Here is a 16,436-nt window from a genome sequence, read left to right as displayed (position 1 = left end):
TTCTCAGTCCATACTAGATCTATGCTAAAGCAAGAGTCTTAGGGAAATGCATTTTACTAAAATCATAGAGATGAAAGAGAAACAGAGGGTAGTCAGTATCTCAAGATAAAACATAAAGAAAATGGCAACAGAATACAGCAATTTTTTGTAGGTACCCAGAACTAAAACAATTATAAAAACTGCTTAATGGCAAAACAAAGTGCTGGCTAATTTGGCTCACTGAACCTTTACTGAGAACCTATTTAAGAGGTCCTATCACAGATGACAGAGAGACAAAAATAAGAGAGACATTTCAAGTACTCACAATGCAGTAGGAGTATAAACAAGTAAAAGATAGACTAAGAACCCTGTCTAGGCATGAAGTAGAAGCCCAGAACAGAGGCGTCTGATCCAGACTAGGGCAAGAAAGGAAAGAGTAAAAGAAGATGAAGAAGCAAGAGACAGACAATTAAAAAGAGGAGAAAAAATGTTCTAAACAAAGGAAGTAGTAAATGCAATAGCTTGCCAGTGAGAGAACTTGGTGCTTAGGAAACTTCCTGCAATTCAATATAGTGAAAATAGAGTAGGAATAGGGAATGGCACAAATCAGGCTGGAAAGGAGGGCAAAGACCAAGACCTAAATGGCTTCATAGGCCATGCTAAGAGCTAACATTTTATCCCCAAAATGCTAAAATGACAATCCTAACAAGGAGTCTAACAAGATATTTTATATTTTAGAAAAATTATTGTGGTGGTAGCATAACATAGATTTGGAGGTTGAAGTTAATAACAGATTGAGAGTAGATAGACTTTTCAGATGGCAGCCACAACCCAGAAACAAAATTTTAAGAGCAGTGGTCATGGGAAGGAACATTAAGGATAGGTTAAAGAGACACCAAGGAGATAGAATGAACAAGACTTGGTTTTGATGGATAGTAGAGAGAGGGTTTGAAGTTAAGTCTAAACTACCAGATTGTAAAGACTATATTTTATCCAAAAATCTACATGCTGAGGAATTCTAAAGTATATAATTTAAACCATAGATAAATGTTTTAATCACTACTTAGAAAGTTTAAAACAAGATAAGCATGCAATTTTTTAAAGCAAATAACTGGTTTGCCTATTATAAAAATGTCTAAATTAACTAAGTTCATCATCATCATAATATGTAAAGCGAACCTACCTGGTTCATAGTACAGCATCTCAAAACACAGAAATGTGGATGCAAAAGAAAATAATTTTCTGGGGCTTGGGGATAGCCCTTTTAAGATTTTAAAGTGTGAAGCACTTGACTGTTAATAACAAGTATATGGGAAGAAATCTTAACCACAACACAAAAGTCACATTTTCACAAATTCTCAAAACAGCATAATATTATTCTTTCACATCTCAGATTTTTTCTTTTTGGAATAAAAATAAGAAGAAAATTTTGAATTTTGATAACTATAACTTATGTTTTCTTTGATAATGCACAAATGTTTATAAGAGATGAACTGATTCTAAATAACTGATCCTAATTAAAATGGAATCTTAACCCAGGTTCTAGAAATTACCCTTTTTATATTATTAAGTTCATTTAATTCTGTCTTTCCCTTCCTCGCTTATGCCCTCTTCCCCCAACTTGATAGGGCCATCTAACCCTTCCATCCAAACCCTACATAAACAATCATAGTTCTCTTGGGAATTTAAAGTTACAATTAAAAGACTTAGATACAGATTGTGTTATATTAATAATTCCAACTATATGACTCTAATAATCACAGAAGAGAAAGTATTTTATTCTGTTTATATTTTATTCTCTCAAGTAAAGTGTTTATTCTGAACACAGAAGAGAAAAGACAAAATGTGAATGCAGCAAAACAAATATCTTAGGAGTTGGGTCTAAAGTTAGTGGGGAAATGCCATTTTTATAGTCTCTATACGGTACAATATACTTTGTCAAGACTTAAAAGTAACCTGGCTATTTTAGGCATACCAATAACTCTGTTCACATTAAGTAATTATAGGGTAAAAACTAAAAAGCAAGATGATATTAAAGCATATAAAATATTATGTATGCATCATGAACTTAGTTTGGAATTCTTTGTGTTTCATAAAAAGTGGGAAGGTCAAAAGAAAAAAAAGGTGGAGGTGTAAGAACTGAAAGAACTTCACATTAGAAAAAGACATGAACTGCAATTATCTTCCTATGCCCTATTTAGAAAACAACTTGAAGCCACCTCTCAGTGTTAAAAAAGAAGGTATTTATTGACTACATTTTTTATCTTTCCATTAATTAGTTCTGCTTCAGAACTTATTCATTAAACACCTTAACACTTTTGACACACTAAAGAATTAGGTACCTACCAAGAGACCGTTCAGAGGCAAGGATCCAAAAGAATGCACTGTACCTGGTTTTTGGATTCAGAGATTTTTAATTAATTTTAAAAGGACTTCAGTTTTCTACCTTTCAACTGGCAAGTAAATCAGTGTAAGAGAGAGCAAGGACTATTTATCAGACCAATTTAAAACAAATTCTCATTTTTTTGAGGTATACTGAGATGGGGGAGAGGATGCTGTTTCTGTCTGACCCTTATAAGGGTCATGATGAAAAAGGACACATTTCAATGCTAAAAGACACAATTCAAAATGAAGATATAATAGTTATGAATATTTGTACACCAAATAACACAGCAACAACCGGCACAAACTACAGGAGATACAAAGAGACATCGACAATACACCTTAATAATAAAATACTTTACTATGCCATTCTCAGTTCAAAAATAGATCAAGAGGAAAAAAAAATAAGTAAAGATATTGAAGACCTAATCAACTTACTCAGTAAGGTAGAAAACCTAAGGCTATATGTCAAACTTCACATGCTGATAATTTTTGCAACTTTTCATGAAGTTTGTAATTAGGCTAGCAAAAAATGAGAAGGTAAGAAGAAAAAACAGTAGAAAAGGAATGAACAGTCACAAAGTGTCAGAAGTGATACTGATGAGTTACTGTTTTCCCCTCTCCCTTTCCTAAAGCATTGTTAAAGCATCTTAAGTGTTAAACAAACAAACAAAAAAATCTTTTTAATTGTAAAAGAAAGTATTTTTGGTTTAGAAAAATCTGAAAACATGTGTCCCCAATGGGAACCACACTGAGAAGTCACACAACAGAGCTGGTGTGACAACTGATCTACAAGTCAAGAAGCTGGTTCGTTAAGGAAGGCCCTTCTGGCAGGTTCCATGCCCCTCAGGTGAAGCACAGATGGCAGCAGGCACCGGACTTCAGCTGCCTCATGGGTGGAACCTGTAAACCATATGAGCACAAGGGTGTATCTAGACCATGGCAGACACACCACTGCATGTGGTGCAGTCGTCTCTCGTGTATGACATCATACTCCATCTCCTGCAGAAAGTCACCATGAGTCCATACTCCTAGTCCACAGTCTCCTCAGATTGCCTTCCTATAAAGCCAGATTAGCAGAAGGTGCAACACCAAGGCAGAGTTCCCAAAGCTTGTCTCCATGACTATCTCATCACCAGTGACCCAAATCACAGACTCCATGAGGACAGTGTCTTTGCCCAGCACCATGGCACCTAGGTGACCCTTTGAGCCCATGCCTCCCCACCACTCACTTACCTCCTCTTTGGGAGATCACTTATAGATCAAAACTTTTTTTTTTTAAACAAAAACCTTCTGACTGCCTTTTGGCTGAACTAATCTTTGTTAGAGGCCCACACGATAAAGAAAGATTGCCAGAGACGTGTATATATAATTTGATTCATTAAACCAAGAGATGAAAAGTCTCTGAAATCTCAAGATTTTTAAAGAGGATAAACAAAAAGCATGCATTCAAAGAAATAAAATATGACAGATATATGATGAGACTGGGCCAATACCCAGGGGCCCTGTGTTCATTTTTACTGTGTCACTGGGCAAAACCAACTACCATTTTATTTTAAAATGAAAAGAAAATGCATTTTGTCTGTCTCACTGAACAAATGATTCCAGCTTAGCAGATCCAGCCCAGAGGTACTACACTCAGGGCTTTCTCTATCCATCTTTTTAGAAAAGAATCTACCAAGGTAAAGCTATAATGAAGAAAATGGGGCAAAGCAAATGACAATGAGTGCACAGCCAAGGTAATTTATCATGACAGTACTCACTTTAGTGTAATATATTTTATGTCTGTTCTCCCACCCACCATTGACATGAACATGCAGGAAAAAATACACCTGTTTTGGGCTTGTGTTTTATCCTCTTCTTTAAGCAAACAAGAACGGTTGTAGTGTGTATATACTCCATTTTACCACAAAGGATTGTTCTGGCAAAATGTACAGTTTTTAATGAAGGATTATATAACTCCTTTATACTCCAAGAAACAAAGCAGAACAAGCACTAAGCAGCATTAAACACACCCAGAGTGCTGACTCTAAGTACTGTATGCATTTTTCTTGCAAAAAAATATTAAAAATAAAAAGTTTCTAAAAGAAATTTATGCATAAATATAATATTATTTCTCAACAGTTAAGGAAAGGGTTACAAACAATAGTGTTCAGTCATTTGCAACACTGAATCATTTTCTGTAATCCTTACAAATTTTACTGAGCAATAAAAATTTTACTGTATTTTCCTATGAAGAGTCATTGTTTCTCAATTCTCAGTTCTGTCTTTTTCAAGTAATTGTGTTTTTTGAAATCAGTCTTTTATTTTGGGGCTGGATTTTGCTTTTGCAGTTTCTAAAATATATCAGTCAGTCTTTACTTATGAGAATAAGTGGCATTCAAGCTATGGTAGGTTGACCTCAGTAGCTAAAAAATCCAATAGTTTAAAAGTTGAGCTCATTTTTCATGAGATACAAGCCATGAAAAATGTGATCAAAAGGGAGTTGACATCCTGCAATTCTAACTTATTTTACTTGAAAAAACACAAGAAATGATTCTCCTCTGACCTCATTATTGCTTCCTTTTTTAATCTATGTGGACTTCATGCTGCAGATATTTGAGCAGAAAATGATCTAAAATATCATTTAGCAATTTTTTTTACCAAGACAAAACATAAAATGCATTACACTGTCCCCAAACATGTAATTTTTAAAAATTTTGTCACTCACATGTTATGTCACTGCCTTCTTTCATCAGTGCAACTATCTACCAGGTCTCTGAATTTTAGAACAAATTTATTATTAGCTGAATAACTTTCCTGATTCATAAATGTAGATGGACAAAACCAGCTTTAAAAACCTAAGTTTACTTGCATTATGATTATTCCAATATAATGGGTCAAATTCATTTACCCCCTCATCACTTTCAGCTCACTACTTAGGTCCACTGTGAGGAAGCGGAGAGGTTTAGAGTAAGATGATCTGCATGCAAGTCCTAATTCATTTACTAACTAGCTGGGCCAGTCACTAAAGTTTTCTGGGCCTCAATTTATACATCTCTAAAAGGAAATGTCGAACTACATGGGTTCTACTGTCCCTCTGAGACTAACACTCAGGTTACTAAACTGACAATCATTTCACAAGCCATTTTCACACTTACCAACATGGAGGTACAGCCACCTTAGGCTGTGATCACCTCCAGTCTAAAAGGCACTGTCCTATGTTGCCAAAGAAAGTTTAACCAAACCCTCATGCAGCCCATTAAGCTATGACCAATACTAATGTTCTCTGCTGAAACAGAACTACTAGTTTTCACTGAGATTCATCATCTCATTAGTGACCCAATTTCCAAAGTCACCAAGCAAAGGAAATTTCTCGTAAGAAACCTGAGAAGTAAAATCTCTAAAACAGTTACACGTTTGCTACTACGTTAGGAAAGTTCACATTACCTAAAATAGCCACCACCTCATCATCCTGGATGACTTCCAAGGATCCTGATACCACAAAGCAGAGGGCATCCACACTTTCTCCAGCATGGTAAATGAGGTCCCCAGGAGCACAGTGAATAGTTTGAAACTCTACCGCCAAGGCGCGCAGACACCCGTCGCTGGCCAATCGAAAAGCAGGATGCTCATTAAAAACCTTCCGGTTTAGATGAACACAGATATCAGCTCTCATGTCCTTGGGACAGATGGAAAGGACCTGAAGAAAGTGAGAGATGCATAAGTGAGAAGAAAATAGAGAGGGACTATTTCAGAAAAAAAAATGTAATCTAACATACTTATTGACTATGACACAGTCTGCAAAACAATGTATTGAGGAAAAAAGGTAACAAGACACAGCTCTGCTCTGAAAGATAATAAAAATCCAGTGGGATGGGCTGATGAGAATAGGGGCTATTACAATACAGCACCATATACTAAAGCTCTGAGGGGGTATGGATCTCACCACAGAGACAACAGAGTCTTAAAATGGCCAGGAAGTGTCTCAGAGAAGTATTTAATATAATGTCATCAAAAAGCAAACTAAGATAGGTCATTAACATTCATTTTAGTCTAGTTGCTGTTTTAGAATTTTTTCAAAACTAAATCAAAATTCAGGATAATGGACTTTTACTACACATTGGAGATGGATTCGTATTAACCAGTTATAAGACAACAAAATCCACAAAAGCACCCTTGCAACATGACATGCAATTTGACATGGCTGATATAACTCCACTCTCAATGTGTTTTCTTCACTCTGAAATATGTATTTTCAGTTTACTAGTGAATTCATGCTCAGGGAGTGAAAAGAATATTCACCAGCCTTCTGTAGGGCTTAGGCAACTGGCAACGTCAATGCTGGCAAGGTGGGCACATCATGTTGCATGGCAGCCCTTATTCATTCGGGTCTCTGACTCCTAAAGACTGCTGAAAGCAACAGAAGAATAAGCTCTATGTATCCTTTAGAAGAGGGAACAAATGGCAGAAACATGCTTAGAGAGATAGGGGTACAGAGCTTTTATTCCCTGTAGCTTTCAGACAGGGCAATTAAAGACCCAGATTAAAATGGACATTACCCTCACATTATCATCAGAGCATCATCAAGCAAGATATGATTATAGAAGTCAGGACTGCCCAATTTAAAGATGCATGTGCAAATTCACTTAGAATCCTCTCCCAACTCCCTTGGTAAACTATTCCTTATAATCAGAAATGTTTTTCTTTGATAGAATTTGAATCCCTCAAGCTGAAGTCTAAGTTGATTTTTCCTCATTAAGTTATACTGAATAATGTTTTCATATAAAATGGTTTTCTTTCCTGTACTAATTGCATTTTTTTTTTTTTTTTTTTTTGCGGTATGCAGGCCTCTCACTGTTGTGGCCTCTCCCGTTGCGGAGCACAGGCTCTGGACGCGCAGGCTCAGCGGCCATGGCTCACGGGCCCAGCCGCTCCACAGCATGTGGGATCCTCCCGGACCGGGGCACGAACCCGTGTCCCCTGCATCGGCAGGCGGACTCTCAACCACTGCACCACCAGGGAAGCCCACTAATTGCATTTTAACCTTTAAAAAATTACCTAAGGCTTGGAATATCCCCTGACTTTCCTTTTATTAGGGGTTCACTATCAATGAAAAGGAAATTTCTGTTTGAAATGAAAAGCTGGTTGCTTCCATGTGTAGAAGACGAGCCCATGATAAATGTAAAGACCGTTCATTAAATGATGATTTCAGTATCCCTCCTCTTAACCTCTCCTAGTACTGTGATACTATCTCACATCACTTAAGCATCTTTGTGGATTTTTTTTTACTCCTTTGAATTCCTATATGCAGTACAATCAGCTCACCTATCTTTCTGAAAGAGTTCATCTTTAAGGAAAGGAACACCTAACAGGGATATAGAAGCAATTGGCACTTTCCACATCAGTTATTTTCCATAATAATATAAATTATTTTTTACTATATTAACTTTTAGTGACTTCTGACAATATTAGTCATTCAATAAGCACTTATTGGGCTTCTACTATGGGGCATGCCACTGCATTAAATTCCTGGAACTAGAAGGATAAATAAGATGCTCTTTGCTTTGGGGGAGGTAACCATGAAGTAGGGGGAGGTAGGCGTGTAAAGAGACATTTATAATGCACTGAGAAAAGTGCTATGATAGGGGCATGGCCAAGGTGACATGGAAGCATATGCTGCCTAGAAGTCATTACTTATGACTTAGAGGTACCCTAAAAGATCAACCTCAAGAGGACATGGGTCTGGGTGCAAACCTACCACTTATTGCCTCTGTAACCTAAGGCAAGTTATTTAACGACTCTAAACCCCATCTACGAAATGGGATGATAGTGTTTATTTCATAGGTTCATTGAAGAAATTAAATGAAAGAACTTGAGTTAGCCCAATTTAGTCTTGCACATGGCAAAAGTTAAAGAAAGGCTAGTTTTTATTTTCCCTACTGAACATGAGTATTCCTACAAATTTTACTGCTTTTTTTTTAGTTCCCTAAAAAAGCAGTTTGCTTTTTTAATTTCATTTTCCACTCCTGCCTGAATTCTGTTTCTTGGCTGTTTGATGAGGTTCCAAGCAGAATTAAGAAAGTATTTCAGCATGAGCCTGAATACATTTTAAACTTTAACTAATGTTAATATTATATTTTCCTCAAGTTGAAAATGAAACTGGTGCTAGAAAGCAAAAAACATAAAAGCAATTTTAAAATACATACAGACATGCATAAACATTGCACTGAATAGCTTAATGGGAAAACGGATCAATCTATTTCTATCCCATTTACCTTTCATTGTTTTAGATTCATTTTGGTAATAGTCATTTTATGCCCTTTTAATTATTTCTTTCAAGATTCATGCTGCAAATGAAATCTTCCAATGTTAGCAATATTCCCTGTTCAGTGGCATATCAAAAGAGGATTTTTATTGTATTTTAAGTGCATCTTTCCATTTTTTTCACTTTCCTTAAGACATTGCCTCATTATTTTGACTCAAGGTATATACTAAACTCCAGACATCATAAAGTGACAAATTAAAACTAAGCGTTAAATAGACCAAAGTCACCCCTAGTGGCAAGCTCCTTCCCAATCCGTATATAGAGAATGTGCTCTATCACGATGTGTCTGTCATCAAAATATGAGTATAGTGTTATTGTTTTTCTGTAAATGAAAGCCCTAATAAGTGTCTTAAGCAAGGCAAAATTTAGTTTTAAGTGATAAAATAAAGTTATCATGCAAGATGACTCTCACACCTGGTCCACTGGTCCCAGTTTCAATGTACTCTGCCTTGAATGTCATATCCAACCTCTCGCTGGTATATTCCCCATTGGATATCTCATAGTTATAAACAAATGAAATTGAATTTCAGTAGAACATATTCAGTTAAAAGTGACCTCTTTTATTTGACTCCCAAGTTGATTATTTACCCCCTCTTCATGTCAGGATAGAAATAAATCAAAGTAGACTCTTAATTAAGACAATAAGTTTTCTTTTTGGAAGAGCTATGGCTGTAATATAAGGGGTTGTTTTTAGAATTCTGAAAACCAAGTGTGAAAAAAAGGAACAATGCCATGGTCTGAAAAAGAAAAATTTTTGAGTATTTATGATGCCAGTTTCATTAAACCCAAGATCAAGAGGCATCATAACAGATACCCCTTAAGCTCCAAAGATCTAACCTCAACACTGAGACTAGATCCTGATCTTAGAGGAAATGCTTTCAGTTTTTCACAATTGATAATGATGTTTGCTGTGGGTTGTTGTATATGACCTTTATTATGTTGAGGTAGGGTCCCTCTATGCCCACTTTTTGGAGTGTTTTTATCATAAATGGGTGTTGAATTTTGTCAAAAGCTTTTTCTGCATCTACTGAGATGATCATATGGTTTTTATTTTTCAGTTTGTTAATGTAGTGTATCACACTGATTGATTTACATATATTGAAGAATCACTGCATCCCTGGGATGAATCCCACTTGATCATGGTGTATGATCCTTTTAATGTGTTGCTGGATTCAGTTTGCTAATATTTTGTTGAGAATTTTTGTGTCTATGTTCATCAATGATATTGTCCTATAATTTTCTTTTTTTGTGAGATCTTTGTCTGGTTTCATAGAATGAGTTTGGGAGTGTTCCTTCCTCTGAAATTTTTTGGAAGAGTTTCAGAAGGATAGGTGTTAACTCTTCTCTAAATGTCTGATAGAATTAGCTGTGAAGCCATGTAGTCCTGGACTTTTGTTTGTTGGAATTTTTTAATCACAGTTTCAATTTCAGTACTTGTGATTGGTCTGTTCATATTTTCTTTTTCTTCCTGGTTCAGTCTTGGAAGGTTGTACCTTTCTAAGAATTTGTGCATTTACTCTAGGTTGTCCATTTTAATGGAATATAGTTGTTTGTAGTAGTCTCTTCGGATCATTTGTATTTCTGTGGTGTCAGTTGTAACTTCTCCCTTTCATTTCTGATTTTACTGATTTGAGTCCTCTCCCTTTTTTTCTTGATGCATCTGGCTAAAGGTTTATCAATTTTGCTTATTTTCTCAAAGAACCAGCTTTAGTTTCATTGATCTTTGCTACTGTTTTCTTTGTCTCTATTTCATTTATTTCTGCTCTAATCTTTATTATTTCTTTCCATCTACTAAATGTGGTTTTGTTTGTTCTTCTTTTTCTAGTTGCTTTAGGTGTAAGGTTAAGTTGTTTATTTGAGATTTTTCTTGTTTCCTGAGGTAGGATTGTATTGCTATAAACTTCCCTCTTAGAGCTGTTTTTGCTGCGTCCCACAGGTTTTGGATTATCATGTTCTCATTGTCGTTTGTCTCTAGGTATTTTTTGATTTCGTTTTTGATTTCTTCAGTGATCCATTGGTTGTTTAGTAACATACTGTTTAGCCTCCATGTGTGTGTTTTTCACAGTTTTTTTCTTCCCGTAATTGATTTCTAATCTCATAGTTTTGTGGTCAGAAAAGATGCTTGATATGATTTCAATTTTCTTAAATTTACCGAGGCTTGATTTGTGGCCCAAGATGTGATCTATCCTGGAGAATGCTCCCTGTGCACTTGAGAAGAAAATGTATTCTACTGCTTTTAGATGGAATGTCCTATAGATATCAATTAAGTCTATCTGGTCTAATGTGTCATTTAAGGCTTGTGCTTCCCTATTAATTTTCTGTCTGGATGATCTTCCCATTGGTCTAAGTGGGTTTTAAAGTCCCACACTCTTTACTGTGCTACTGTCAATTTCCCCTTTTATGGCTGTTAGCATTTGCCTTATATATTGAGGTGCTCCTATGTTGGGTGCATAACTATTTACAATTGTTATATCTTCTTCTTGGATTGATCCCTTGATCATCATGTAGTGTCCTTCTTTGTCTCTTGTAATAGTCTTTATTTTAAAGTCTATTTTGTCTGATATGAGAATTGCTACTCCAGCTTTCTTTTGATTTCCATTTGCATGGAATAGCTTTTTCCATCCCCTCACTTTCAGTCTGTATGTGTCCCTAGGTCTGAATTGGGTCTCTTGTAGACAGCATATATACAGGTCTTGTTTTTGTATCAACTCAGCCAGTCTGTGTCTTTTGGCTGGAGCGTTTAATCCATTTACATTTAAGGTAATTATTGATATAAGTGTTCCTATTGCCATTTTCTTAATTGTTTAGGTTTGTTTTTGTAGGTCTTTTTTCTTCCCTTCCATTGACAGAGGAAGGGATAAAGAAGATGTGTGTGTTGTGTGTGTGTGTGTATACACACACACACACAACACACACACCATGATGGAATATTACTCAGCCATAAAAAAGAACAAAATGCCATTTGCAGCAACATGGATGGACCTAGAGATTGTCATACTGAGTGAAGTAAGTCAGACAGAGAAAGACAAGCATCATATGATATTGCTTATATGTGGAATCTAAAAAAATGGTACAAATGAACCTATTTACAAAACAGAAATCAAGTCACAGATGTAGAAAAAAAACTTATGGTACCAAGGGGAGAAGGTGGGGGGAAGGAGGGATAAATTGGGATATTAGGATTGACATATATACTCTACTATATATAAAATAGGTAACTAATAAGAACCTACTGTATAGCACAGGGAACTCTACTCAATACTCTGTAATGACCTATATGGGAAACTAATCTAAAAAGAGTAGATATATGTATATGTATAACTGATTCACTTTGCTATACAGCAAAAACTAACAAAACACTGTAAAGCAAACTATATTCCAATAAAAATTAATTATTAAAAAAAACACCCCAAAAAACCACTGAGACTAGAGAACCCCTTTTTCTAAAAAAATTTTATTGGAGTATAGTTGACTTACAATGTTGTGTTAATTTCAGGTATATAACAAAGTGAATCAGTTATACATATACATACAACTCTTTTGTTTTTTTAGATTCTTTTCCCATATAGGCCATTACAGAGTATTCAGTAGAGTTTCTTGTGTTATATGGTAAGTCCTTATAGAGAACTCTTAATAAAACATAAATATAATCATGTTATCTCACTTTCTTAAAAATATAAAAGCTTGCTTCCCCACCAGATAAAGCTCAAGTCCTAAGCAAGCATACAAGGCTCTTTATGGTGGGAGCCTCCTCCAGCCACAACCCTTACTACCTTCCTTCAACCCTGCATCCCAGTCACATGATATTTGTCACCTCTCTAAAGTTGCCATGCTTGCTCATAGCTGTTTGCCTTTACACATGCTGTTCCTTTTGACTGGCATACCCCATCATCTCCTTCTCTGTCTAGTCACCTCTGATTCATCCATCAAAAAAAACAGACCATCTCTCACTGTGTCATAAATACAATTTATATACAACTCTATCATAGAATTTGGTATTGTATAGAAGTGGAAAATGAGAATAAAGGTGTTATGATCTGTATTTTTAAATAATAGCACACTGTAGTAACATTAAATTATCACAGAGTTGAAAGGACTTTGTCCTAGAGATTTCAAAATTTTACTTACAGCAATAAAATTATCCTTTACTTTTTAAATGAAATCTTATATTATGCCCAATATGTAAAGCAGATACAAGCAGAATTATGCTGGATGAAACTCTGATGGAAAAGCAGACTCCTAGGCAGGGCTTCAGAGGTCACATTCATTCATTTAACTCATAGCTACTGAGCTCTGGTTATATGCTAGTTACATGCTGGCTACTATGCAGGTCCTCTAGATCCATGAGCTAAAATTCTCATGGTGCCTGATTCCCTGGAGCTTCCAGACAGGAAAAGCTTGAAAAATCACTGTTCCTAGTCCAATGACCCATTTTACAGAAAATGCAAATGTATATAACATAAAGGTTATGTGATTTGCTCAAGGCCTCTCAATAAATTACTAGCAAAATCCAAAACTGTTGAGTTCCAGCTCTTAAGCCATGCTCCTGGGTGAAGCTCAACCAGCAACAAAATATAACATCTGTCACTTTCTGATGTTTTCTTGTTCTTAGTGTACTACAAAATTCTTTGCAAATTTGTTTCCATTTATAACTAAACCCTTTCATTTTAGCTCCAGTAAATATAATGCATATAGAATGTGTCAGTAAAGACATGAGGATTCACTGACAAATTATTTATTTATCCATTACTATTTGCCAAAGGGAAGTCATCTTATTTTATATATAAGTTGTAGTGTATATCTTGAAAGGATCTGAACTAGATATTAGCATAGAGAGAACATTTGATAAATGTCACTCAGGTAGATTCCTTCCCCCATCACTTTCATCCATTATGGTATTAGTGTTTAGAGGAAGCTTAGAAGAAGAGTGAGCCTACATACTTTAATTAGAAACCAAGAAGTTAAATCAAGATTCTCTAAGGAAATGGTTGACTAGAGTCAAAGGAAGAAGGGTTATCCTCTTTTATTCATTCTTTGAACATACTTTAAAATGTATTTTAATACTCATTATACAAAACATGGGAAATCAAAAAACTATAAAGAAGAAAATAAAATTTCTTCATTATTTATACATATTTATATATGTATATAGCATTTTCATAAAACTTGAGTCTCTAAAGTTTTATTTCATGCTATAATCACTCAATGTCATATTATAATCATTTCCCATGCCATGAAATATTGATTTAAAAACAAAATTTGAGTCACTGTATAATAATCCCTAATATCATTATAACACAATTCACTTAAGCATTGCATTATAACTGGATATTGAGATTTTCAGTTTTCCCTTTCGTAAATCAAGTCATAACAAATACCCTGTACCTATATCTTGTTGTCTAAGGACAGTGTTTTTAGAAGTAAAATTAGTGAGTAATGGATAAAAACATTTTTAAGGCTCTTGCCAAATTGCTTCCCAAACAAGTTGAACCAAATTACACTTTGACTGGCAGTATATGAGAGTATCTTACATGATTTTAATAATCTCTCTCTGAAATCTCCCATTTTCATTTGAAAGAGAAACAAATGGAAATTTCACCTGAAACAAAAGAACTGTATAGTGACATGAGACAGAGGCTGGAACACTTTAGTCTTAGTGGAGATGGTTTCCTACCACTACTCCCTAGTTCAGTGACCACAGATGGACCACTTCTAATCAATCTACAACAAATTTCTAGTGTGAAAATGGGAATAATTGTATTTTAAGTGCCTAAAGGTAGTGAACTAAACAAGGCTCTCTCTGGAGGTCTCTTACTACTCTAAAATATTTTACTGTTTATCTATGAAATCCTGTATCAGGAATAATATAGTATCAGCTATCTTTAGTAATAATTGATTAGTGAAGATGATCCAGTTTTCTTAGGGCAATGGAATAAATACATTGATGACAATTGATAGGCATTGAAGTCATCGTTGACATTCTTCAGAATTCCTGTTCCCTTTCATGCAATTGTTATGCATTGTTAATTAATCACTGCTCACCAATCCAACTGAGTGGGTATTAAGTTAGTGAAAATTAGTGGAAAATGTCAGGCAAGTGACATTTGCACATAAAACATTTTTACAATCCTTCCTGGGAATGAGGAGTTCAAGACTGCCAACAAGTGGAGTAGTGTTCTCTACAGGAATTAAATTCTCATTCATTTTATAGGAAGAAAAGAAAGCTCACCTTATTATTATTATTTTTAACTATAGCCTGGCAGCCATGCGGACCAAGAGAGAGCAGCTGTCTGGATGTTAGTCTGTGAATTTCTGGGGGTATCAAAACCTCTAGAGAATTAACTCAGAACCATGTAATGAAATAAAACCAAAGTAAATTAACTTCCATTTTTTAAAAGTAAAAGGTCATATTTAGCGACAGAAGACTGCTCTAACCAGTGAGAGATTATAGATTAAAATCCATAGGTTTCACTTTACAGATAAATTTCCTGTGATTAGATTTCATATACAAAATTGAGACCTAAGGTTTTTGTTTAAAAAACACAGAAAACCAATTCTACCAAGTTTTTCATGATCTTAGTTTTCTAGTAAAGTGAGCAATGAAAAGAAACAAATAGCAGTTGTTACCAATTTTTTAACTTGTTAAAGCTGCTGTTTGGGGCTACTAACTTTCCAAAGCGTAGGGCTCTGATGAAATTTAGAGTTTCTATTGTTCTCTATTCTCTATCTCATGTCTGTATTTTTATATGTGCATATATTTGACTAAATAAGAACACTTTTACACATGTGAAAATATTTTCTAAAATTATACTTTAAAAGTAATTTGATTAATTATGCAGAAGATTGGAAACCATCCTAGAAACAATCTGGACATGATCTTTTTAAAAGTCATCTATGACAAATGATGCTCCCAGCATCTCTAAAAGAATGAGTTCCTCTCTTATATTGTGGGTGGAAGTGAATTAGTACTTCTATTACCTGGTGACAGAAGCTGTATATATATATATATGATACCTTAACATCCAACAATTTAACTTGTAGGTATACACTCAACAGAAATGTCTATATATATGGACAAAACCATATGAACAAGTGTAGCAGCACTATTCATAATAGCTCCAAACTGAAAATTACCCAAAGATCCATAAACATTAGAATAGATAAATACATTGTGGCATATTCACACAATGGACTACTACTCACCAACAAGAATGAAAGAAGTAACAACTACACATAACATACCTGAATCTCAACAACATAATGTTGGATAAAAAAGAGCCTGACATGAAATAGTATTCTGTACATAAGTCCATTTATATAAAGCTCAGCAACTGGCAAAATCAATATACGGTTCTTGAAGCCAACATATGAGTTACTTTGGAAGGGCAAAGTTGATTAATGCCTGGAAAAAACATGAATATGTTCTATATGTTCTTTCCACATGGATATGACCTATATGGGAAAAGAATCTAAAAAAGAGTGGGTATTTGCAATTGATCCCTTTATTTATTTATTTATTTAAATTAAGATTTATTAGAGTATAGTTGATTTACAATGCTATATTAGTTTCTGCTGTACAGCAAAGTGAATCAATTATACATATACATATATACACTCTTCTTTAGATTCTATTCCCATATAGGTCATTACAGAGCATTGAGTGGAGTTCCCTGTGCCATACAGTAGGTCCTTATTAGTTATCTATTTTATATATAGTAGTGTGTGTATGTCAATCTCAACCTCCCAATTTATCCCTCACGCCCCCTTT

At 35.0% G+C, this 16,436-nt stretch overlaps 1 protein-coding gene across 1 annotated transcript in view; it reads right to left on the bottom strand.

Annotated features, from left to right (window-relative positions):
- Nucleotides 1–16,436, bottom strand: part of KCNH5 (potassium voltage-gated channel subfamily H member 5) — a 352,691-nt gene that overhangs the window by 71,392 nt on the left and 264,863 nt on the right. Inside the window, exon 9 of the mRNA XM_060098063.1 lies at nucleotides 5,791–6,043. Within this exon, the coding sequence (XP_059954046.1) occupies nucleotides 5,791–6,043 (253 nt within the window). The remainder of the gene's footprint in view (nucleotides 1–5,790; nucleotides 6,044–16,436) is intronic.

Source organism: Mesoplodon densirostris, chromosome 4, assembly GCF_025265405.1.
Source record: "Mesoplodon densirostris isolate mMesDen1 chromosome 4, mMesDen1 primary haplotype, whole genome shotgun sequence".
NCBI lineage: Eukaryota > Metazoa > Chordata > Mammalia > Artiodactyla > Ziphiidae > Mesoplodon > Mesoplodon densirostris.
This window is presented reverse-complemented; position numbering and strand designations above follow the sequence as displayed.